This window comes from Solea senegalensis, linkage group LG6 (genome assembly GCF_019176455.1).
Source record: "Solea senegalensis isolate Sse05_10M linkage group LG6, IFAPA_SoseM_1, whole genome shotgun sequence".
NCBI lineage: Eukaryota > Metazoa > Chordata > Actinopteri > Pleuronectiformes > Soleidae > Solea > Solea senegalensis.
The window spans coordinates 5173306-5198879 of record NC_058026.1 but is presented as its reverse complement, the minus strand read 5'-3'; the positions used below and the strand labels follow the sequence as shown (position 1 = coordinate 5198879).

The following is a 25574-nucleotide window of genomic DNA, read 5'->3' as shown; positions in this document are numbered from 1 at the left end:
GGTGGTTGGTCTTTTATTCATGTATCATTTTGTCTAAAAAGCTGACTTCACAAAAAAAAAGTCTGAAACTAAAAGATTTTGCCAAACACGAAAAGAAACAAAAATAGTATAATATGGTCAATTTATAAGGTAGAAATATGATCAAGTGACAGGAGTACCACCCAGTGTGATCTTCTGTTTCTGTAGCACATTTGCTTTAAAGTCAAAGATGGTCTACTGCATGGTTATAACAATCAGTGGTTATTTGAGTTACTGTTGCTTTTGTTTTGAACCAGTGTGGTCATTCTCCTCTGACATTTGATATCAACAAGGCAGTTTTGCCCAGAGAGCTGCTACTCACTGGATATTTTTTACAATTCTCTGTAAGAGATCTCTGTAGAGATTGGTGTTTAAATCCCAGTAGACCAGCAGTTTCTGAAATACCTAGACCGGCCAGTCTTAAGGTCCAAAGTCACTTTAATCACCCGTCTTCCCTATTCTGAAGCTCAGTTTGAAGTTCAGCAGGTCGTCTCGTGGCGTTTTCTTGCTTAAACGCTATGAGCTCCTGCCATGTGATTGGCTGATTACATATTTGTGACCAAGTGAATGTGGCAAAATGGCCAGTGAGCGTATCACATCATGTACATCCACTTTTGGAAGTTTGGAACATTCCTATGTGAACATTAATGATCTATTGTCTTCCCATCAGCCTTCACTGTCAATAAGCCACCAAATGACCACTGAACATATTTCTTACCTCTGCTTGTTTTGAGTGGAACAGCTTTGTGTTCTGTTATCAGTTTGTATCCTTGCTTTGGATGGATCTCCAAACAAAGGCGTGGGCTCCACTGATTTTAAAATGTAACATATGAAAGTGAGTTGTTTACGTGAGACCACACTTAGTCTAATGCTTCCTGTCGTCTTTACCCACTCAGCCCTCGTGATGAAGCACTTGGTCGGTGATCAGAGTGAACTCTTAATGGAGAATCTATGAAAGAGACTCAAGAAAGAGAGTAAACAGAGCTTTACTCAGTGTTTACACTCCATCTCTCGGCAGACATCAGACCTATGATACACACACTCTGAGTGACCCTGACCCTGGTGCCTGCTTGCCCTCACTGGTCAAATAAACCTGCATATGTGTAGAACAAATGCGCACACACAGAGATACAGCTGCATGTTCTCTGGCAGTGCAGCTGATAAATGACAAAGATAAGAGTGTCGTGTGTTTGGGTGAAGAAAGCTCACCGGGGTCAGAAGCTGTAGGGTTTTTCATTCACCTGGAACGTTAGTACATTCCTTTCACTCAACGTCTCATGTCTTGGTGTTTGCCCACAAAAATGAGACGCTGGTTTTGTCCAGTTGTTCCAGCTCTATTCCGCTGTAGAACCATGTGACGTCACTCACTGTCCAGCTAGAACAGGGCACTGAACTTCCCAACAGATCCACTGCAGCTGCTCAGTTGCGCCCCGTGTGTAAATAAAGAGGTTTTCAAAAACAGAATGGAACGCGCTGCTCACAAGGGATGAGGAATAAAGGTCATGAGGGTGGAAATAAGACATGGGGGCATGCGTGCAGTTTCGTGAGGTAATATGGACACGGAGTTTAGGCTGCCTGAGGAGAGCCAGGTGACTTCAGGGGGATAAGAGGAGCAGGTCAGAGGCTCTGCTGCCCCTGTAAATACTTCACATACACAGTGAAGGAGCACATGAGGTCAGAAGGCACATCGGCAGCTCAGGCGGTGACCTCGCGCAGCCTCTGTGACCCACAGATCTTTGGGCCTCTATTGTGTTAATGGTGAAGTTTAACCTATTTTAAATTCAGGAACGTGAGGGCAATGTGTTATACAATGGAACAGGTGAGATGGAGTGAGTGAAACCTTGCACATTGGTACTGAGAGTGATATTATTCTGGCTCTGTTTGGTCTTCATCAACAGAAACAATGTGATAGTATTTCCTTTCTGCATCCCTCATCTGAAAATGGACTTTGTCACATGATAATATAAAGCCTGACTGAGGGAGTGTCTGTATGTATTATATTTATACAGCGGCAGCACAGAGGCAGGCAGGGACAAGGACTGTTTACCCCATCAAACTGGTGAACATCCAGTTTTTTTAGCATTAGTATTCACTTCTAATACTTTTTTGCTCTCACTTCCTGTGTGCAGTATGTAAATAAAGTGGTAGATAATGAATGAATGAATGAATATTATATAAGAAATGCTTAACAAGTTGATGAGTAGATTTTTGGTCCAGATCTTCTGTCATCCTCCTCTGTAACCTGGCAATACCTGAACACTGCTAAGTATTGTATAAGCAGCTGACGAAAGTATTATGTTCTACTTTTATTATGAAGCGTACGTTATTTTTTAGTACATTCGTTTTTCAGTTTCCCTCGTTTGTCAATATCACCAGCTGCCTGACGACCAACAAAGGTTTTAAAATGGTCCTGACATTAAGATGAGATAAGGTGACCTGTGGCTGAGTCCTGGACACCGCCTGTCAGCAAACAGGCTTCATTAAACAATTCTGGCATTGGAAATGCTAGGGAGAGTTATTCAGTGGGAGGAGAGGGGAGGGGAGAGGATGAGGAGAGCAGTGCCGGATGCCTACTCTCTTTTCGGTATTTCATGAAATGCGTTACACTGCTCTGGCAGTGCAGAGGAATGTGACGAGTCAGTAACACGCTCACAGTTCTGACTGTTTTCTCACGGGAAAACCTCCCTGGAAGCATTCGGGTGTTTAGAGCACATGTGTGACTTTGTGTCGTGTTCAGGGGCTTTTTTCTTTTCCAGAGAGAGACTCAGCAGGAATATGAGTTAAATTAAAGGGCTCTTTCACTCACTTTTTTTCCAACTTGGTCAAGTGAGGAATAAACTTAAGTTGTGATGCTGCTGTATTTGTTTAATTCACATTCTGTTACAGAGCTGGATTAAATTTGAACTTTTTTTTTGTTCTTTTAAATAACTTTTCTTTTTGCAGATCTGTTCTTGTTGTAATTGGCAGAAACACGGTGAAGAGCAGTGTGGGGCTCTTATTTTCTTAGAAGGAAGTGACTTTAACGTCAATCTTTTTGTCAGTTTGATTTACTTTTTTCAATCCCAACTTCCTCTGTTGTTTCGGGAATGAGACATCGTGAGACACTGTATGATGATCACATGACACATTTATCTCTGGAAATTGGTAAAAAAAAAGCTGTATTCTTTTGGGGTGAGGTGACCCTTGAAATGATCATGTCATCCTTAAGTCTTTATTTATCCAATAAACAAGCCAAAGAAGTAGTTTTTTCTAAGCCTATTTTATGCATGTTTTCAATTTGTTTTTTTAAGCAACTTCAAATGTATGTTTTTTGCCCTTATAACCTTCCACTTAGTTTTGGCCAATAAACCCAAACAGTTACACACTAGACCTTTAAATAGTTGATTGAGTTTTAAATGATAAATAAAATAAGAGCTCACTTTCTTTCTTTCTTTCTTTCTTTCTGACTCTCTCTCTCACTCTCCTCATTCCTGTCTCTCGGGAGCGCGTGGGAGTGGTTTTGGTGCGAGTAGCTCGCGTGTCACTCAGACTTGGTCAGCTGCTGGCACGCGCCCTGCTCTGGTGACGTGAGCGCAGTGCGCACGCAGTAAAAGTTGTTCTCAACAGTCCACACAGTTCTATGGAAAGGCAACAGGGTCATATTTAAATATTCAGCATTTTAAATATTTTCAACATTAATTTTAACAAAACTTTGGAGGTTTTTGTTTGCTTCCTTTTGGATCAAAGCATTTTAACTTAAAATAAAGTTTCAATTTCATTTTATTTTCAAGTTCAAAGCACTCATTGCAGAACTATTAAATGAATGTTAGTTTTAATGTGTTAACTTTTCCAACAGCAGGGCCAACTTTTGGAACTTGTTTGTAGTTTGCAGCACATAGATAGCAGAGAAGAAGCAATCTTCTGCTATCTGATTGAATGTGCATTATGGTTTAAGTTTCAAAATTGATGTTAATTTGTGTCAGGGATAGTAAAAGTGAACAGTGTTTAGCCATGCTGTTTGTCACATGTCATTTCCAACACGTACAGTCTTTTCCACCGCGCAATGTAATCTTCATCACAAGATCACACAATTACAGTTACACTAATAATATTTTATATTTTTGAAAGTTGGTTCAATTCTGGGATTGGAAAACTCCTGATGGAAAGACTTTGGTTAAACAGTTAAAAGGTGTTTGCCATCAGAACAATGGAAACATATGATCATTAAAATCCTTAAAAGTGTTTAAGCATTACTTTGTGAAAAAAAACACCTTTTTTGTGCTGTGAAGGAAATGATTGTTTAAATATTTTCATCACAGCCACTAACAGAACATGATGAAGTTAGATAGATATAGTTGAACAATGACCCTATGATTTTTACTCTCAATGACCTCCTGGAGGAAATGTTGGCAGGACTTGATTTGGATAATAACCAATAGAGGAACCAATATATCAATATTTGTAGCAGTAGAGTAACAGTTTTCAGGTACAAATTTGATTTACATAATGTGACCAGATTAATAATAATTACATTGGTTTATTGATGAATTATTAACTATGTCACTATCTGCCTGTTACAAATAAAAAAAATATCCTTATTAGTTTGCATGTTCTCTGAATACCTAAATGGTGTATTCACGTTCTATAGTTTTTCAATACAGCTGTACAAGTATCCTCATTTCATCTACATTTACTTTTATAATATATTACTGTGACTGTTAGCTTCTGTGAAATCATCATCCATTGACACTGGAGAAAATTCAAAAATGTTCTTCCGGTGCAGCTGCAGTACCACGGCTGGGTTTCCTGGTGAGGCCCAGCCTAACATTCCTCTACGGGGAAACAGCCAGAGTCTTTTCCCAGAGGCCAACACCTGCTCCATCGAGCTGAGACTCCCGGTCTTAACCTTGTACGAAACCTTCTGTCAAAAGATGCAAATGGGCGTCCTTATGTCACCCACTTTTGGGATGATAGGAATGGTTGTTGTTGATGTGGTTAAGTCTCAGGCCAAGATTAGAATTGTGGTTAGGTTATGGTTATGTGTTAGAGTGTGTAAGAGTTAATAAATAGTTAAATAACACTTTGTTCAGGCTGTCTTAATCAATGTCTGTGTGTGTCTGTGTGTGTCTGTGTGTGTGTGTGTGGAAAGAAAAAACGATGTTCTGTGAGGAGATGAGTGATAAGGAAGGGACCGTTGATTCCAATAGGTGTTGGTGTAGTATTTTTCATTTGTGTGGTTTTGTAATAAAGCATTTTTTTTCTGTATGAAGTATTTTTTTTCATGGTTGGTTTTTCAGAGTCGTTTTTTTCTGATTTACTGAATCATTGTTTTGTCTGAGATTAGAAAGCATTTGAAACAATTAACAACTGAGTGCTCGATTTAATGGTAACAACATGGACGGCTTGTTTAGTTTAATCAAGTTTGATCTTTGATTGAGATAGTCCTGTCTTTAAGTCACAGAGATGGTATTCCATTAGTTTGTCGACTTTATGGAGCCACCTGGGAACTTTGCGGTTGTTCAGAAGCAAAGCTCATTCAGCTCTGCTAGACATAGCAATGTTTCTCCAGGATCGGTTGGACAGATATGGCATGCTCCACGGATACAAGATGGTGCATTTGAAATGCATTCAGGCTGGCTACGTGGTGACTCACAAGCAGGTTGGAGGTTTTTGCGAGAGTTCAATGTATGATTCAGAAAAAAAAATACTATTGGGGGGTTACCATGAAAAACAGAAAAAAAATAAGGGAAAAGAATTACTCAAAAAAAACGGCACAGAAAGTAGACAGAAAAATACGTTTTAAAGTATAACAGTATTGTTATGCTCTTTCAAAGCAAATTATGTTGGAGAAGTGGAAGAGAGTCATCAAGTATGCTCAGCTATTTGGACAGTCTAACCAAGTAAAATAGGAAAATTAAATAATACAGATAGTAGAGGTAGTTCTGATATAAATATAAATATATAAGTATCTGATATAATCTTTTTTTTAAAACAAACAAACAAACAAGGTCATAAAAGCTTGAAAACAACCTGCTATTTACTACTATAATGACAATGTTATCACAAATCATGAAAACTAAGGTGAAAGATGAGATATCGGCCACAGAGATATGACCCTATCGGCTTTCCATACCGTCTGTGTGCCGCCCTGCAGAGCACACACCCACACACACACACACACACACACGGTCACACCTCGCGTCTTGTCAAAATGTTTTGTGACACAGACAAACTTCTCCTCGGCTGAACCACTCGTGTAGGAGCGAAATCTGGAGGGACATTTTTTGACCGGATCGTTGCGGTCCCGCAGCTGCAGAGCGCGCGGCTGGTCTGGTTTGGTCTGGTCTGGTCTGGTGTGGCGTGGCGTGGCTTGGCGTGGTGAGTGCGGGACACGGTGACAGCAGCCGGGGCGGACTGGGACTGGGACTGTGGCTGGGACTGCACCATGCTCCGGCCGTGGGCTGCGCCCTGGATCGCAGCTGTGCTCCTGTGTCGCGCGCTGGCACAGTATTCCAGTGACCAGTGCAGCTGGCGAGGAAGGTGAGGAGGATGAAGCCGAACAAAGCCGAACAAAGGAGTGGTGCTCGGTGTGATGTTGTTATGAGTGTCAAAGAAAAGCGAAGCTCTCTCGACTTTGTATCTTCAAATACTAGGAAGAGGAAAAACAAAGACGCTCTCTGTTTTGTTTCCACTTCTACATGAATGACCACAAACATGGCTGTTAAATGACTCATTAGTAATCAGACAACGTGTGTGTTTGTGTGGCTGCCTCTGTTTCTGTGCTTTATAGAATGTTTTCATAGCATGTTATTGCAAATGCACTGATGGTACTCTATAATCTATATATCTATATAATCTATATAAGTTCTGTTCAATAATAGTATATCAATGTTTTGATTTTTGATGCATCAGAATGTCTTGGAAAATACTGTGTAAAATCTAGTTTTGCTCCATGAGTCACGAGAAAGTGAAATGATTTTGACAGTTCTGTTCATTCTGGCTCAGGCAGAAGCTTTTTGCTTAAAGCCATGGTTCTCAAAATGTGGTACCACCACTGGTACATGAGCTTCATCTGGTGGAAATACTGTTCTCTGATTCTGTATATACCAGGGTATGTAGGGCCAAACTGAAAAAAAACCCAACTATTTAATCTTCTGAGAATAAAGTGGTAATATCACGAGAAGACTCGTAATATGAGAATAAACTCGTAATATTACAAAAAAGTCAATATTTTCTCAGGCCGTACTTGGTGTAAAAAGTTGGACAACCACTGCATCTTAAGTGCGCTCCCTTTTTAAGATTTCAAAGTGTAATTGTGATGACAGGAATCTCCTTGTTCCAGCCAAATGGTGCCTTTGACCAAGTCATAAATAATGAAGACTGCACTTTGTACCCTGTGTTATTAAAGTATTGCCCACCGTAGACTTTTAACGACGTAACAGCTCAGTCAGCTCTTGGTGCTGAGGAAGCGTGTGTGTCTGCCAGACCTTGTCAGACCCCATCAGTCCAAACTGAAAGTTCTAGAGAGATGCACCAGAGGCTCTTTTTCAGTGTTGCAACATCTTAAACTCCCGCGAGATGTCACTTTAAAGGTTGTCTGGTTATTTTTTGTCATTTGGCAGCAACAGTTTTTCTTCTTCTCACCTGCAGTGGTCTGAGCCACGAGTCTCATCGCAGAGATGTGGAGCAGGTCTACCTCCGCTGCTCTCAGGGATCACTGAAATGGCTTTATCCCATCGGGGCAATCATTGTCAACCTGCGGCCAAACACCGAGTCATCCTCAGGACACGTGGCAGATCTCTATGTGTGCATCAAACCCCGCACTTACTCCCAGGTAGATAATAATAACTCTTTATAATAAGAGTTCTATTCAATCACAGACCTACAGTTCTAGTGTGTAAGAAACGATGACGTCTGATAGTGAGACTGCAGAACTCTGACGTTTACCCCTCCTTTTCCCAAGTGGTTCACGCTGTGGAAACACGAGGCTACAAAAACCAAACTATTTTTACTTTAGAATCCAAATATTTCTTGATTTATTTTTACTTTTAATTTCATCAATGGAAGGACTAGGTCTATATATAATATAATTCTGTGTTGTTGTTTTTTTCACCAATTTATATTAGGTTAGATATTAAAAGTGATGAAATGTCAACAGTTTTCTCTTTGTAGTTCTTGAAAAAGTGAATAAATGCACCAAGCTTTTGTTCTTATATGTATATATACATAAATAGTCTGAAAGGCGGAACCAGTTTTTGACTGACAGCATTGCAGAAACATACACAATAGCGGAGCCTTTTCTGCCTCGGTCCTGTGTGGATTGTGCGAGGGAAGCCTGTAGATAAATAGCTTGTGTTTGACATCACTGCTTTACAATTGAATAAGAAGTGTATACAAATACAAACATATTTATGGTGCATATTCTGCCAATAAATGTTACACACTTGACCTTTAACAGTCAGAAATGAATGTGTTTTCCTCTGACCCCTCCTCATTTCAGGGTGCTAACGTGTACGTGGAGCGTGCCGGGGATCTGAGGCTGTTGGTGGCCGACGGGGACCAGGCTTTGAGCACAGTGCACTGTTTCAACCTGGCAGAGGGGGCGCTGTTTGTGGAGGCCACCCCACAGACTGACATTAGCCGCAGGATTACGGCTTTTCAGTATGAGCTCGTGCCCAGTCAGGGGCCCGGGGCACTCATGTATCCGTTCCTGCAACCTGCTCTTGGTAAGTGAAAGTGTGCACATTCTTTATTTTTCACTTCACCCCACAGAATGATTTTAGTGTGTGTGTGTGTGTTTTGTGCTTCCACACTTGCACTTGGCAATATGACCAACAGAGGCCGCCAGAGGCTTGTTGCGTGAATGGGGTAAAGTCTGCCATCTCTGATTGCCTTATTTATTTATTTATTGTTAAGTAAACAAATGGATGACTTCACTGGAGGTGAATTCCTTTAAATGTCAATATTTGTGTATTTATTTTAGATTTTTTTTCTTCTGTTTCCTGGTATAATGAAAGTGAACCCATAAACACCTAAGCCTCAAAATGTCCGTCTGAACTCTTTTTTTTTTTTGCTTATTTTAACCATAAAAGGGCCAGAAAATGTGCTGTGGGACAGTGCTTTTGCCCATTTTTCCAGAATAACTTTCAATATCTGGCAGTGATTTACAATTTAAAGAGAAACAACCGTAGTTGTACATGAACACCAGTTTTTGCGTGCTAAATTTAAAATTTGAACAGTATAAAACATATTTAAAGTAACATTTGTTTGAGTTTTTGTCTCAATGTCAAAAACAGGCCCAAAAAATGGAAACTATGCACCAGCACTTTTTCCCCTGTCTGGCGACAAAGACTCTTTCAACTTCTTACTGTTCATAGCTGACAGAGCATAACATAGATGTCCTCATCAGTCCAAATGTGTCATCCTAAATTTTGCCATATTTTTGTCACTGTTTTCTTATTCTTTTTGTGCAATGGATTCTTCTATTATTATTGTTATTATTATTATTATTATTATTATCATTATATGATCCGTGGCTGCGAACTGTGGCGCGTGTGCAGTGTCCAGGTCACAGTTTAGTGCAATTAAAGTCTTGGCATGTTACCTTGTGTTTTAAAAGTTCAGTTTGACACATCAGGGTCTTTTCTAATGTCAGGTAAATGTTATTTACATGCTTTATCTCATGCAAATGTTTGAAGGTCAAAGTGGTGGCATTTGCACATGTGTTCATGTGTTAATTCCTATTTCTATTGTCTATTTTTGTTTTATTTCTCTCGTGGCAGAAATGTGTATCTATAAAATGTCAGTCAGTGGTGACTTTAACTCTTGTTTGGAAAATAGAAAATGGCCATTTCCCAAACTCTTCCCAAAGTTTGCACCAAAGGACTGGTAAACATTCTCTTTATTGCTTGTGCTTTGAAGTTGCTTACTGGTACAGCTACACAGGTTTTGTTAAATGCAACATTTCAAATTGGGCATTGCACTGAAAGCTTGTCTGTTCTTGAATGAACCAACAAAGAAACACAAATTTAAACCGATTTCCTGTTTGCCATTATCACCAGGCCAAGATCGGTGATAACACTGAAAAGGAACTAAATGGTCCCTGCTATCATTCATAAGGTGCTGCTCTTGTTGACCATCCTGCTGTGTGTTGGTGTGTAAATTATATGCAATTTAAAATGTGGCTTTAAACCCGACACACAGCTCACAGACGTGAAGTGAGTGTGACAGACACAGGGTGAAGGAAAGTGCCACAGGCCACGTTGTTGTCTCGCCCTTGTTTCTTCATCTCACCTCTCATGCTGCCCTCGTCTGGCCCCCCACCCCGCACGCCACTTCCTCTCTCCCTCACCCGCCTGTGTCTCAGACAGCCTTATGAAAACAAGCAGGCCAATCAAGAGATCTTGTTAGGGTCAAGCTCAAGGGTCAGCCAATCGTCTTTCAGCTGTCAATCAGGAACCGATCCCTGCTGAAAGCCGGGAATTTGGGATAAGGCCACCCGTGTGAGTAAAGCAGTGTGCTGGAGAGGAGGGATGGCTGTATGAGACAGAGGGAAGGCGTTTTATAGCTGTTTTTATAGCTGACAGGGTCAAAGGGTAATTCTCTGATGAGGTCTCTTCCCTCACCTGCTGCTCTCACTCACGTACGCTCTGGTTCTTTTGATGTCTCACAAACTCCCACTGACACAGGAAGCAGACTAAAGGTGAAACAGATTGTGTGAGAGACATCAGCAGTGGTGATGTTGTTCCGGTGTGCGTGAGGAGGCCACAGCAGCGCAGCCCAAATAGTTTGACACAGTATGACACAGTATAATCACGGTAGATCCTCGGTTGTTGTCTTTTTTGTCTTCATTTGCTGCACTCGGTGCTCACCCGTGTCAGTCATAATATGTGACGTGATCGTCAGTGTTATACATGGAACAGTGGACATTTGAGTAATACTGCTCAATAATTAGATTGAGATTACTGTAGGTCATGGAATGAATGTGGTTAAATGCTGTATTATGTAAAATCCTTTTTGTCTGTTTGTTTTCCGTCACAGTCTCCTGTAAACCCTGCTCAGACGAAGAGCTCCTCATGGCTGTGTGCACCAGTGACTTTGGTAAATACACACATTTGCACACTAGTGAACATTTGCTAAGCTGTGTTTAATTAATATACTCATGCAGCTTTCCCTCTGCCTCTTTCCTGCCTCTGTAGCCGGAAGTGGCTTCTTTCCAGGGGTGGTGTCGGGTACTAACAATGCCGTGACGCTGCGCAGGCTCTTTCGTCAGAAGAGCGGGGTGTTTTCTCGGGGCGGAGCCAGAGGGCGGACCTGGAGCGGTCGCGTCAATGTTCCCTCACAGTGCGGCGTCCATCCTGGAGAGAATGAGTACCTTCTGACTGGCTCCGTCCATTTCGGTGAAGCCTGGCTTGGCTGTGCCCCTCACTACAAGGACTTCCTGAATGTGTACATCAGAGCACAGGAAGAGGGAACAAACCCCTGTCAAATAGACGCACACTGAGAGACCACAGCACAGCTGGAACTGTGCGGGACGGAGCGACATTATCTGTCGGACAGATGAGGAGGCCTCCATCTCTATAGACTACTCCTGCAGACTTACCTCTGCCATGCAGCAGAAAAGACATTTTGAACCATTTTTAGTTGCGGGGCGTGAAATGTCCCCATTGGAATCTACGTGTGCGTGCGTGCGCGTCTGCGTGCATGCGTGCATGTGTGTGTGTGAGAATGGATGATGAAGCTAAATTCAATTTGTGCCTTAGTTTCTGTTCTCATAACGATAATGCTTGCGTGATCATTCTTGAAATGAAAGTTTGCTTTGTAAAAAGCTTCCTGTAAAATAGGAGTCTTCTGACAGAAGTGTCCAGTATGCAGCTCTGTGAGTCTTTATGTACCAAGTTTTTGTATGTTTGTGTGTGTGTCTGTGTGTTTTGCTCGTGCGTTCTATGGGTCTTTCTATTTACAGAAAATAAACCACAGTCCTTTGCCCTGTGCTTCATTTTGTCTTGTTCATTTTTTTATAATAAAGTGAAGCCGATCAAGTATGACGGAAATAGCAGGTAGCCAACAGGGGGCGCCTCCACTGCTTGCAATACATTGATTGAATGTTGTTAATTTCTTTGATTATATGTTATCATTTAGAGGAAAAAAGTCACGACACGTGGTGTGGACACCAGTGTGATTGACAGGTGACTTCAGTGTGCGAAACGTATGGCTGTTTAGCCTAATATTTCAAATTCATTTCCATTGTTTAATGTAGTTATGTCAGCTTTTATTTATTTCCATTTTATTGATGTTAATTATACATATTTATTATTAGCAATTCAATTGTATGGGACAGTGTTTCTGTTACAGATAAAACTCTAGCAGTTCAAAATGACTGTCTTTTTTAGCATAATTTAAATATTTAATATCTGAAAAATCATCTCTATTCACACGACTTGACTTGTAACTTGCTTGATTCTTGTAAGAATGACTTCGGACTTGCTTAAGACTGGATTTAAAGCAAGGTGAGTTTGACATAAAACCAATCTACTTTGACATAGTTTAAGATTCCTGCATCTGCAACTATGTCAAAGCAGAATACATTGAAGAGACAGTTATTGGGACATTTGAACCATAAATCCACAACTAAGTGCTGTGGCCTTATTGCAGTGATTATGTTTTTTATTTCAGTTTTTATTTTTAATTTTTAATTTTAAAGGGATGGTTGGTCGAGCCTGTTTGGGCTTGACAGGTGTAGAGCTGAAAAGAGCAGGCGGATGTGTGAATAACCTTAGACGGGTGTATGCGCACCTCTCCCTCCTCCCGCCATCAGCAGTCGTGTGCGCTTGATGCTTTCCCTCTTTCCTCAGGAAGGACAAGAATGGAAGGAATGTCCCCCTCCCTCCCCCTCCCACTCAGAGAGGGGGAGGGAGGGGGACGAGCCACGCGTGCTGTGTTACAAAATGAAAGCAGTCATTCTTTATTCCTGTCCACCATTATGGATTTGTTCTTAAACACGCTGATTTGAGTCAGATGCAGAATGTGTGGCTGCAGCAAATGACTGTTGACTATAAGTAAAAGAAGAACGGTTTAATCAGTGCTTTCCAAAGTCTGGGCCATCGCCCACTACTGGGCCTTCAAGTTATTGCTGGTTGATAGTGCATCAAAACATATTTTATTGTTCTGTACAAGTACTTCAACTACTTCAAGTTTACAGTTTTAGAACAAATGTTTTAACAATGTCAAGCATTGAACACGGCCTGATCTCTGTTATTGTGTCTTTGACACAAGATAACTCAAAAAATTCAACAAGATTTTTTTTATATATATATATATATATATGTGTATATATATATATGTATTTCATCAAATTGCCTAGGTTGTGCTGAAAAAAAGGATACAAGACACTATATTGCACATTCGAAAGAGCCTAAATGTTCTGATTTCTATGAAATCACTACATTTCACTACATTCTTGTCAAAGAGCAAATCTGGGTGTGGGCCTTGGAAGTTTTGCAACAATTTTCTGGAGACCAACGTCTGGAGTTTGCAAAGCTCTGGTCTAAGTTGAAACAGAGACTGTGATGTTCTGACTCTTAGTCCCCGGCATTGACCAAAATCATCCCCCAAAAAAACACTTGAGCCCTCATTTACCGTTATACAAATCACGGTTTACGTTTCATGTTTAGTTTTCCCCTAGTGGACAAACACCTAGCATCTTTCATTCGGCATTCAGCTGAGATGGTAGGGTTAACCCACTAAACTATGACTTGTTGTCACATTTTAGATGACATATTAAACTGTGACTTTTTTGTCATATTTTGGACGAATTACTATAGTATGATTTCTTTGTCAAACATGCAACGACATACAAAAGTTGACAAAAAAGTCATACTATAGTATGACGTCCAAAATGTGACAAAAAAGTCATAGTATAGTATGTCGTCCAAAACGTGACAAAAAAGACATACTATAGTATGTCGTCCAGAATTTGACAAAAAAGTCATAGTATAGTCAGTCAGTCAGTCATCATCTAACCGCTTTATCCTCCACCAGAGGGTCGCGGGGGGTGCTGTGCCAATCTCAGCTACATCGGGCGATAGGCGGGGTACACCCTGGACAGTTCGCCAGTCCATCGCAGGGCCACACACAACTAGGGACAAACATCACTCTCACACTCACTCCTACGGTCAATTTAGAGTGTCCAATTTACCTAATCCCCACACTGCATGTTTTTGGACTGTGGGAGGAAGCAGGAGAACCCGGAGAGAACCCACGCACACACACACGGGGAGAACATGCAAACTCCATGCAGAAAGGCCCTTGTTCCAACCGGGGCTCGAACCCGGGTCTTCTCGCTGCAAGGCGAGAGTGCTAACCACTACATCACCGTGTGGCCCTGTCATAGTATAGTATGTCGTCCAAAATAAGACAAAAAAGTCATATGTTAGTATGTCCTCCAAAAAAATTAGTCAAAAATGCCATACTATAGTATGTCGTCCAAAATCAGTCAAAAAGTCATAGTATAGTATGTCGTCCAAAATCAGTCAAAAATGTCATAGTATAGTATGTCGTCTAAAATCAGTCATAAAAGTCATAGTATAATATGTCGTCCAAAATGAGACAAAAATGTCATAGTTAGATCACTAATTTTAATTAAACAGTACATTTGTATGTAAAAGTCATTGTTAAACATCTTCACATTATCAAATCTGGTCCTCGTTAAAAAAGTTTGGACGTCTAAAAGCTTCAAGTTTTATAGATTCAATCCACCTAGATCAAAATTTCGCTGTGGAATTGTTCAGTTTGTTCTTGTTGTTTGTACAGTTGTTTTGTCCATTTGAGTTGCAGTAGAAACATGTAAGCCTACACAAAGCCAGGCCTTTATCACATGTATGTATAAGGCTCATACAATTTCTTTATATTTGACACCGGACACGTTGCAAATATGCAGAAAACAAAAGTGTGCATCGCGTCATAGCCTGTCTGCGACCAGACGCGCTCGTCCCACAGAAGCTGCATTACAACCTCCCTCCACATATGTTGTAATCGTTTAGCTGTGAATTTGTCTGAAAAAAAAGTAAGCTCTGGGAAAATCCACCACCATCCGGAAAAAAAATAACAGTCACAATTTTGCAGAGTGAAATTACGTGGCCGAATAAAATAACGCTCCTAAAATGTTACACACTGGACCTTTAAGTAATCCTGATGATGGATTCAATGAAGGTTAAGGTTAGGGTCAGGGTTAGGATTAGGCCAGTAGTAATTATGGTTAAGGTTAGAGTAAGTCTCCAGGAAATGAATGTATCAATGTAATGTCCTCTGAAGTCTTGTAAACCAGTGTGTGTGTTTTTCATACCAACACAAAGGAGAGGTGTGAATGTTGTGCTCATGCTGACATCATAGTAGATAGTAGATTTTTTTTCTTTTTCTTCCTCAGAAAACAATAACCAGCTCAACAGTGGAGAACATCTACCGAGAACACAAAGAAAGAACTGAATACTGCTAATAATGATAACATTAAATACCAAAAAGAAGGAGAAGAAGAAGAAGAAGAAGAAGGAGCCTTTGTTTTAATATCTGTCTGTTTTGGTTTCTCTTCTCCTCTCACAATAACATTGTCAGGTCTCCACCTTATATGCAATGCATCTTGTTGGGATTTGGCACGATGTGAGTGAAATGTGATTTTGATTCCATTTGACTTGCAAACGAGGGTTTAATCCTGACTTTACTAGAAAGTCACATAGGCAGGAGTGGGAGCCGTTTTGGTTGGTTGCTAGGCAGGCGCCACAACAGTTGTCAAGGAAATGGCTGCATTCACGAGAAATAATAATAATAATTATTCATTATTACAAAATAATAATAAATATATATCTTTATAAAAATGAAACAAAAATACAATAAACACAGAAATCATCTGTATAAATAACTGTCTCCTCTGTGATGTGATCGCACAAAGCCTGTTGTCCTCATCACCACGTTTCAAGTGCAGTTACGTCAGCCCTGTTTTCTAAACACACACACACACACACGCACACCTCTAACCCACTTTCGTACTTACACCCTTCCCCCTGCTTTGTGTCAGCGTAACTCATGTGCACACATTCACCACACACACACAGAAACACCATCACCACCACCACCACCATTAGACCTTGAACTTGTCTAGCTCCTCCCCCCACCATTTCTCTGTTGGAACCACCAACCCCCAACAACACACTCCACTCCTCCATCTCCGCATGCAGCTGCCTCTGCATGCAGGCATTCCCTTGGCAACTGTGGTGGTGCCTGCCTAGCAACCAAAAAGGCTCTCACTCCTTCCGATGTGGCATTGGGGGTTGGAGTCTGGGCTGGATGAAGACTGAACACAAGACAAAAGACCTCAGGAACATCTATGCAACACCAACACTGCTGCTGCTGCTGTTGTTGTTGTTGTTGTTGTTGTTGTTGTTGTTGTTGTTGCAGAAGAGAGAAGATGAGGCCCACAGGTTGACTGTGTGTCTGCCTGTAACCTCACACTTCCACCATTAAAATGCATGTGTGCTGACCGTGTGTCTGTTGTTTTCCGTGTTGCTTCACTGCTTGAAATGCATGAAATTGGTCATTTGATGGAAGGGAGCTGTGTTCAGTGTGATACAACAAGAGCCACAATGGTGGAGACGACCTCTGTAGTATGAATGAATGAATGAATGAAGGAAGGAGGGAAGGAAGGAGACCCAGGGATCACTGCAGTACAGGTATGTGGCGCCACCTTGTGTTTAAATAAAGAACACTCTTTTAAAACACTGCATGAGGATGGAACATTTTCAAGAATTTTGTTAATGCAGAATAATGAGATTCACTGTAATTAAGTCGCCATTAATGAAAGCTGAATGAACAATCTTAACGTATACGCGCTGCAGGTTTCTGGCTCCTGGGCGCTCTTCTGGAGAGACTTCACGTGTTGATCTGCAGATTCATCCTCTTTCCAGGTGTTAATGTATTCTGAACCTGTATCCTTCACTGCAGTGTGGGCCAATCAGTGACCACCACCGCTGCCTCCAGCCTAAAAATAGCTCCCTACTACTGACGCGAAAGATGACTCATGTAGAGCAGCCTCACTCCGCTCTCCTTCTCCCCAGCACGGTGTGACCACCAATTACACACATATACACACACACACACACACACACACACAATTCAGTGACCTTAGCAGACTGACGCAAAGGTGGTGATTGCATTTTTAAGAATTTATTGAGACAAAGAAAGGCATTCATGAAATGTTCAGGGCATGACTTGAGCAGAAGCAGTAGCAAAACTTGTGATGTTGTTCATGTTTTTGAGCATTGCGCCTCCTGACTCCAGCACTTTGAACGCCTTCACTCTGTCTGCAGTGCCACACTGAGTCTGTGACATAATGCAAAGTGCAGAGGGACGAGTGTTTGAAACCGTCTTGTCTTCATTAGTATCCTGACAATTTTATATCCAGGCTGCTTTTTTTTTTTTAGAACAAATACAAAACGTACAATGATTTAAAACCAAAAAAAATCGAAGAAAAAAACCAACTCATTTTCATAATTTGTCTCTTGATGATTGTGATTTTTTTTTTAATTGATCTTGCCGTGAGGTAAAGAAGATAAACTGGAAACATTTATAGTGAACAGCAGAAAACTCACACATGGTGATGTAATACACAATACATCTTGTACTGAAAGGCTGTTTGTCAAAAAAGAAAAGGAAATGAAATTTATTTCTTTTGATTTTTATGCACTCTCTTTTTTTGGTCCAGAGATTGTTGTGTGTGAAAATCCTAGATTAGCAGTTTCTGATCAACACTCTGGCTCCAACAACCACATTCAAAATCGAATTTCTTCACCGTTCTAAAGCTTGGTTTGAACTCGGATTGGCCAACAGTGAATACCTACAGTATGTGTATGTCTAACTAAGACGTTTAACAATGTCCATATTTGGGCACTGCTCTCTTCAGAGCAGCAGTGCTTGTGGAATTCACTATGATCCAACACACCGTGAATCACACATGAATCACCTTCAGTGACTTCTCTTGTCCACTTGTGGTGTGTGGACTTCCACACACACACACACACACAGTTCACTAAACAAAAGCTTCTTTTTGAGTTTGTTTGGAAGACATGAGACAAAAATGTGTCCGTTATCTTTGACTCTGACCGCCCTCTGTGCGTGTTTTGGAGAACAGCTGCTGAGAGAAGAGCCTTTTGAGCTGAGCCACTTCCTGAGACAAGCAGCTGATCTGCGACCGCAGACTGTTGTCAGCAGTGTACTTAGTGTCCCTGGAGTTCTGCAGAGACGAGGGGGTATAATAATCTGAGGAGAGAGTCTGGTACTGGGGCCTGAGTCCAGGACTGGCCTCCTCCCTGGACCAAAGAGTCTGACTCTCGGCGTGACTGTCCCACCCCGCCTGCTGGTGACTCCTCACCTGGACGCTTGGCACCACAGTTGCGACAGGTGGTTCAGTGTTTCTGCTCACAGATGAAGGAGACATCTCCCCACCGTCACTGCACCCGCCGGGGCCTTTGAAACGGAGTTTGTGTGGGAGACTCCTCAAACCCTCAGCAGAGTCTTGTTTGTGCACATATGGAGCCTCGTTGACCTCCAGTGGACAGATGTGGGACTCGAAGCCCTGTGGCTCCTCCACCAGCTCCTTTGGCGAGGGCCCACCGCGTTCACTCAGTGTGTCTTCAAAGAACATGGGGCTGCCCATATTGGAGCTGCCTGAGGTGACACCGGACTCCTCAGATGCACTGTGACTCGACAGGGGCCAAGCTCCCCTCGCTCCACAGAGGCCATCCTGCTGCGGATGGCGATGGTGCATTTGGTGGGCCCTGGTGTATGAAGCTGCGTTGGTTTGAGGTTGGTAGTAATGTGTCGTACTGGGTGGTGGGTGAGCAGAGAGAGGCAGGATGGTCACGTCAGACGGGTCCTTGACCAGACCAAAGCGGAACTTGAGGGCCAGCAGCTCCGCCCTCAGGCAGGCGTTTTCCTCCAGCAGAGCCAGGACCCTCCTCTCCAGCACCATGTCGTTGGCTCGCCGCCTCTCTCTGGACCGCTTGGCCGCCTCGTTGTTTTTTCTCCTCCTGTCCCAGTAGCCTTCGTCTTTCTTCTCGCTGGGTATGAACTCCCGCTTGCGGCGTGCGGCGTTACTGCCGCCTTCCTCGTCGCAGCTGCTGCCCGCCCTAGCTTCAGCGTAGGCATGGTGCTCTTTGCGACGCAGAGCAAAGGTGCGACCCAGGAGGGTTCGGGTCAGCTTGCTTGTGGAGGTAAGGATGGACACGGCGTCATTGGTGGAGGAGCCGGCGCCACCTAGAGGCATGTAGTCCAGTGCATCCACACCTCGCAGGGATGGCACTGACAGGTCCTGGGTGACCGCTCCCACAGTCTGACCTGTCATAGTCACTTGTGTCTGTCAGGAACTCACTGATGGTCAACAATGAAGTAATGGCACCACCTAGTGGCACAGGGAAACACAAACACATAATATCATGAGCCCAGGATTTGTTGACAGAGTTGCAAAACTCTTAATCAGCATCATGCTGCGTGCTTTTGTAATGTGTTGAATTTAAAGACAATCAAACAAAATGAATGAAACTTAAAATATGTGATGAAAACAGGAATTTACAAAAAAAAACTTGGATACAAAATGTGTCATTTCACCAGTGGAACTTTTAATGATCATATTAATTGCAACAAATTCACTAACTGGTTCACAAATGTATCTATTTTTGTTACTGTATGGTTTCAAATTTGCTTCATGTCTAATGTATGTTTTTAAGGCGTAAAACCAGGAAGTCTAGCTGTGGGCAAAGTTAATGGGGATCCTCATAAATAAACACATTTAATATACATATAATAAAGAATCATTTAAAAATGCTTATATGGCTAAAATAGCATAGCTTCGATCTGAAACGTTTGATTATTTGATCACTGTCTCATTAACAATTAATAATATTAGAATCGGCCATTTGCTAATATCACAACCAGTTTTTTTATATGCATTAAATCCCACATCCATTCATTAACAATAAGTGAAGCCCAGTTAAGTGTTGCCTACATAAGGGGAAACATGTGACACTACTGATATTATGTTACTTACCGATGTGACAGCTGCAGGACGCTTTGGTGAAGAAGACGCTCATGAATCAGAGAGAGGAGACATGTGGACGCTCCCTGCTCCTCTGGATGTTTCTGCTCCTCACGAGCTCCGCGCGTCTCCTGCTGCTTCTTTACCCCCCGATCATCGGTTCAGTCAGGGTCGGATCCTCACCCCGGCTGACCCCTCCCTCCTCCTCCTCCTCCTCCTTCTAACGGGAAGCCAGCTGAGTAAACGGTAACATACACGTGCTGCCTTCAGAGTCATCCATACGTTCATGTTTAAGCTGATTAAAAATAAATCAGAAGTCAAAGCTTGGAAGTAGAAATTAAAACAGGGAAGGGAAGCTTTATTTAAATAAAACTTGTTTTATATAGATATATGCACTTAAATAAACTATAGGTTTTAACTTTTTATATACAACATTTATACATCTATAGATTTTTTCCTCTCGACTGATTTACTTGTTGTTTTGTCCATAAGATACTGAAAAGGGTGACAAATATAGATCTGTGTTTCCTACATGACATAAATGTGTTGTTTTGTGCAACAGAAACAAGCAAAATTCACATTTAACAGAGAAAGAACTCAAACCAATGAATCGATGATCAAAATACTTTGCGACAAATAATTCAAAGTTCTATTTTCAAAAGTAGATTATTGAATTATTTCATGGCGACATAAAAAAAAGAGAAAAAAAAGTGGTACATGAAGAACCCATAACATTTCATTAAAGCTCACATCCTGTGTTTGTGTCCATGGCAAATGCCATCAATGTGCAGAGTTGTTTTTGTCATCACACTCGAGCCATGGGGGTCAAAATGTTTGGATGTTTTACTCAACTGTGGAAATGTGTGTGCTCTTCCTTTTTAATGACAATCAATCTACTTCTTCTCATCCTTCTTGATTCATCCTGTCGTCTGAGCAATTGCCCTCACACACACACACAAACACAAATCGTAGAAGTAGCTTATTGTGTATTTGTAAACTACAATGGTCAAATAATACTAAAAAGTTGTAACCAGGAGAACAAATTAACCGAAAAGTGTCCTCAGTCAACATTTATTATGCCAGAAAATGTGAGGTAACAGAAACAAGCGCATGCACACACAAACAAAATCTTAGATCTTAGTAGATTACACATTTAACTCACTTTTGCACAAAATACTCACAAAATATTCAGAAAACGGTATCCTCCCTCTCACCACTCAGTGCTTATTACATAAACTCATCTGATAATGAGCTCAACTTTGCACGTCACTGAGTCTGATTTTTCCTTTTTTCAACAAAAGTCACATTTTTGTTGGTGATTTTAATAAAGAGAAAATCACGGCTGATTCCTTTAAACCCCATGTCCCATGGGGTTTATTTTACATGACCGTATGAGACCGTGAGATCATACAGTATAGTTTACAAAGGCTTCTCTGCACAGCGGTCACAGTGGCTTCAGTTGTCCTAGTTTGCTCTCTGCAGGTGTTCATTAAAGTATAAGTTCAAGGTGAAATAGACACTCAGTCATGTGATCGGCACACGCTGCCTTTGTTTCTGTGAAAAAAACCTACCAACTTAAACTCAAAAACTACTACTTCTACTCATGTGGACATGGTCATGAAAGCATCAGAATATGAAAAGGGAAAAAATGATTTAAGTGAATTTGAATGGCTGGTCTGTGTATTTCCAAAAATCTACTGCTCTACCAGGATTTTCACAAGTTTTTCTGGGAGGAAAAATGACGTGTTGATGCCAGAGGTCAGAGGAGAATGACCAGGCTGATTGGAGATGGTAGACAGGCAACAGTTACTATTACTCGATACTGTACCAATGTTGGGAGAATCTCGCACAACATCTCGTCAGAACTTCAGTCGTACAAGACCACACCAGGTGCCACTCCTGACACTTTAGTAGGTGTCCTTGTTTCATTGCTAAATCTTCATTTCCCACGTGCAGCAGTTGCCACTGCAAAAGAACAACATGTGTGAGGACATGTCATTTCCTCACCTCTACACTGTGTCACTGTGCCTGTGAGTTAATCTGTAAACTACATAAAATGGCATTGTAAATGTAAGGGCAGTCATCCAGAGATAGTGAGCCACTTGGATGCCAGTGTGACTGGAAAAAAGAGAGAGGTGTTATGTAATACACAGAGCGAGGGCGAGACGAGGGAGAGAGCATGTGAGGACTTCACAGCCCTGGAGGTTCAGTTGGGGTGAGGTTGCACAGGGGGGGCGGGGGTGGGGGTATGGGGGGGTGTAAAGGAAAATTGCTCCGTGAATGATCTGCCGCACAGTGACACTTCCTCACTGCACACTGAGATGAAATCCAAACAGGAAACTCTGTGTCTCTGCCAGTTTCGCCAGTCGCTCGCAAAACAAGTCAACAGTCGTCGTTTTCCCTCTTTAATTTATGTATGCAACCGTCCTGCATGTCCTCCGCTCTGCGCTGTTTTAGCAACAACAGTCCCTCTGTTGACCTGTTACAGCGACCTTGACAGATCCATCTGAACATGTCGGTGCGTGGCTCTGACACAGTGGTGTGCACAGACTCAGAGAAGAGGTCGGGCGCGAGGTTCTGAGAAAGAAAAGTCAAATTAAATGAGGTTAAATTAAATGTTTTCATTTATGTGCATCCATAAAAAGGGCATGGCCACAGCAAACATCATCATTTTAAACCAATCGCCACAAAACTTGAATTGACTGAGCTGCTCAAAACTTTGCATGTGAGACAAGAGACCAGGGTCAAGGGCTGTGAGGTCCTCGCACAATGCTGCTTGCAGCTTTAATTAAAAATGTTCTGCTTCTTTTTTCAGGACAAATAAACTTGAACTTTAGGTTTTCTACAACAACTGAGATTTGCAGAAATTTCACGAGTTTTCATTAACTATAATAACCTGTGTCCCCTTCCACAGCACATTTAACACAATTCAGGTCAATGAGCCGAGCCTTTCAAGTGGTTAATCTGCACATGGAGCTCAAAAAAACAAGTTGACAATAATTACAGATAATTACACTCTGGACCAGAGTGAGTAGTGGACCTGCTGACATCATGTATCATGTAACTCAGAGGCTAGGCTAGGCTTTATGTCTCCAGACAGTGTGTGAGTGGTAAATCATAATCTGCCACGTACAGTACATGTCTGTCCCGAAACACTTTATAGATGGACCCACCTTTGAACATTAGCTCGTACCCGCCGTGACTCTTATCATGGCGCCGTATGTTGTGCTGAAGGTTGGTGTGTTAGAGATCAGCAGTGACTTCATTACTGTACATGCACCCGATCTGTGCCATGGAACCTAAACAGTGTTGGGGAAGCCTGGTCAAAGCACATGGCAGAGAGACTTGAGGTGTCTGTGTGTGAACTTTAGTCAGGCTGTTAAAAAACATTTCACACAGTTGGCAAAACAGAAGTCTTTGTGCAAGTGTGAATTATTTGTTTCCACACAAAATGAAAACCCACATAGATAGACGAGGACAGAGGACAGGTGAATGACGAGGACAGGTGAATTCGCACTAATTAAGGTCCCTGAGTGAGTGAGAACGTATTTGTGACCTTTGACCCATTTTGACGGATACTTTACGTGCTTACATATTTTATTTTGTCAGCACTTTCATTTGTAAAGGTTTGCCTTTAATTAAAAACAATGTGAGAAGTACATTTTAAACAAGCTACGCGTTTTACTTGAAGTTGAGTACATTTTTAGACCAGTACTCTTACTTGTATGTAAGTCAAATGTTATCAAAATAGTGGTACTTTTACTTATTTCAGTACTCTTTCCACCTCTGCTAGATTAGAAGATGGGATTTTACAAATCAGGAAAGGGGAGTTGGAAATTTACCAGACTGGAGGCTCAAACAGAAGATAGCATTGATAATGTGTCATGTTTGTTTGTTTTGTGATGATGCTGGGAGGTTTTTTTTCCTAGTACATCTGAGCTTTAGCAACATGCATTTCAGCCATTCTTATTGCAGCATTAAGTTAGCTGGCTAGTTAGCTAATTAGTTAGTTCGTTAGTTAAGTAAGTAGCTAGTTAGTCAGTAAGTTAGCCAGCTAGCTAGCCAGTCAGTTAGTTAGTTAGCTTATTGTCCCCTTATTGTCTCATTTTGCAAAAGTATGAAAAAGTTATGAAAAGTATACATTTATAATTAAAGTACCAAAATGGTTCTTTCAAGTTAAGATGAGTATTATATGTGGATGCATTTTGTCCTTATAAGTACACAAGTAAAAAAAAAAGTGTGTGTGTATGTGCCTTCAGGTGTGTGTGTCCACAGTGTACAGTGGCCTTGTTTGACTTCTTGTGTGTGTACGCTCAAGTTCAAATCAGGAGAGTCATGCCTCTACCACCCAACACCCCCACCGCTCTCCCTAGCTGCTCCCCTCTCTCCCTCCCTCCTTTCTCCATTCCTCGATCCACTTGGACTCACAATCTCTATCAACAGTCTCAGCACTGCAGTGGCTTTCACCACTCTAATAATCCTCATCCTGTTGTTGGACATCAGGCAGAGATTCCCATCATGTGAGGCTGAGTAATTCTAAACAAATGCAAACGTACAGTAACATACACTGAGCCATTTCAAGCCAAGAGACAGAGACAGAGAGAGAGAGAGAGGTTATCGTGGTGGCCAAGTTCATCTGCATTTAGAAATCTTTATCTCTGCTACCACGTGCACGGTTGCCAGTTTGGCTGCGTCCATTTGTAACTGCCACAGAATGAAATCGTTGACGTCTCCGCTTGGTGGAGAAAAATCATTTATAGATGCGCACTGAAGAGCAGCTTCTAAAATATTTACGCTACACTGTCCCGTAGACCCAGTGTGAGAGTCAAACATGTTCCTTTTCTTTTTCCTATCACTGGAAAGCTCACACCAGGAAGAAAATTGTCATATTGGCCAAAACAATGTCTTTATTTCAAATCCTACCCCGGCTGAAGTTGTTGTTTTCAAATATTGAGCCTTTATGCTTTTATTTCCAGTATTCAGTGAAACAAATTTTATGACTTCAGGCCACACTGCGTTCCAAGAAAAGTAAAAACACTGTAAAAAATTCATGACGCAACTCGTAAATAAGGACTTGAAATAATTGAACTGCCGAATAAACAGCATAAGTTAAGCTCTTTAAAGTTTGTCAAATTGAATTTGCACTTCTCGGCAGCGTTTATCCAATTCTAAATACATAAATCCATGATGTCATTTTTTTTATTCTTTGGATGATTATTGTGATTAAGAGTGGACGCGACCTCTGCTTCATCTCTGCTATAACTTTCAGTTTCATCCCACAAATCTGTGTCCTGAAATGTCCCGTCTACTGGGAAAACACATGCAGACAGACTGATTAATCTTTATTTCTCCACAGAGGAAAAACAAGAAGGAGACACAGAGGGAGAGAGAGAGATGGAACTTAATTACACATCTGTCCTCAGCAAACCTTCCCTCAGACGCTCAACATTTAAGTTTTTAATCTGTGTTTCAATGCTCATTAAATATGGATCTGCAG

At 41.5% G+C, this 25574-nt stretch overlaps 2 protein-coding genes across 2 annotated transcripts; one reads left to right on the top strand and one right to left on the bottom strand.

Annotated features, from left to right (window-relative positions):
* Positions 1-6173: 6173 nt before the first annotated feature.
* LOC122771237 (meteorin-like protein) lies at positions 6174-11990 on the top strand. Its single transcript, XM_044028676.1, has 5 exons — positions 6174-6537; positions 7648-7831; positions 8498-8723; positions 11038-11097; positions 11196-11990. Exons 1-5 carry the CDS (start codon positions 6443-6445, stop codon positions 11498-11500), a joined length of 870 nt encoding a protein of 289 aa, XP_043884611.1. The 5' UTR covers positions 6174-6442; the 3' UTR covers positions 11501-11990.
* Positions 11991-17189: 5199 nt separating this feature from the next.
* On the bottom strand, positions 17190-20258 carry LOC122770665. Its single transcript, XM_044027648.1, has 2 exons — positions 20090-20258; positions 17190-19444 (listed from the first exon to the last, which is right to left on the bottom strand). The coding sequence occupies exon 2, from the start codon at positions 19385-19387 to the stop codon at positions 18131-18133; it is 1257 nt and encodes a 418-aa protein (XP_043883583.1). The 5' UTR covers positions 19388-19444; positions 20090-20258; the 3' UTR covers positions 17190-18130.
* Between the last annotated feature and the right edge of the window lie 5316 nt (positions 20259-25574).

Excerpts from the sequence above, each read along its gene's own strand:
- LOC122771237 (XM_044028676.1), top strand. The coding sequence starts at position 6,443 with ATGCTCCGGCCGTGGGCTGCGCCCTGGATCGCAGCTGTGCTCCTGTGT. Across the intron at positions 6,538-7,647 it reads CAGTGCAGCTGGCGAGGAAG|TGGTCTGAGCCACGAGTCTC; the intron begins GTGAGGAGGATG and ends TCTCACCTGCAG. Across the intron at positions 11,098-11,195 it reads TGTGTGCACCAGTGACTTTG|CCGGAAGTGGCTTCTTTCCA; the intron begins GTAAATACACAC and ends CTGCCTCTGTAG.
- LOC122770665 (XM_044027648.1), bottom strand. The coding sequence starts at position 19,387 with ATGACAGGTCAGACTGTGGGAGCGGTCACCCAGGACCTGTCAGTGCCA.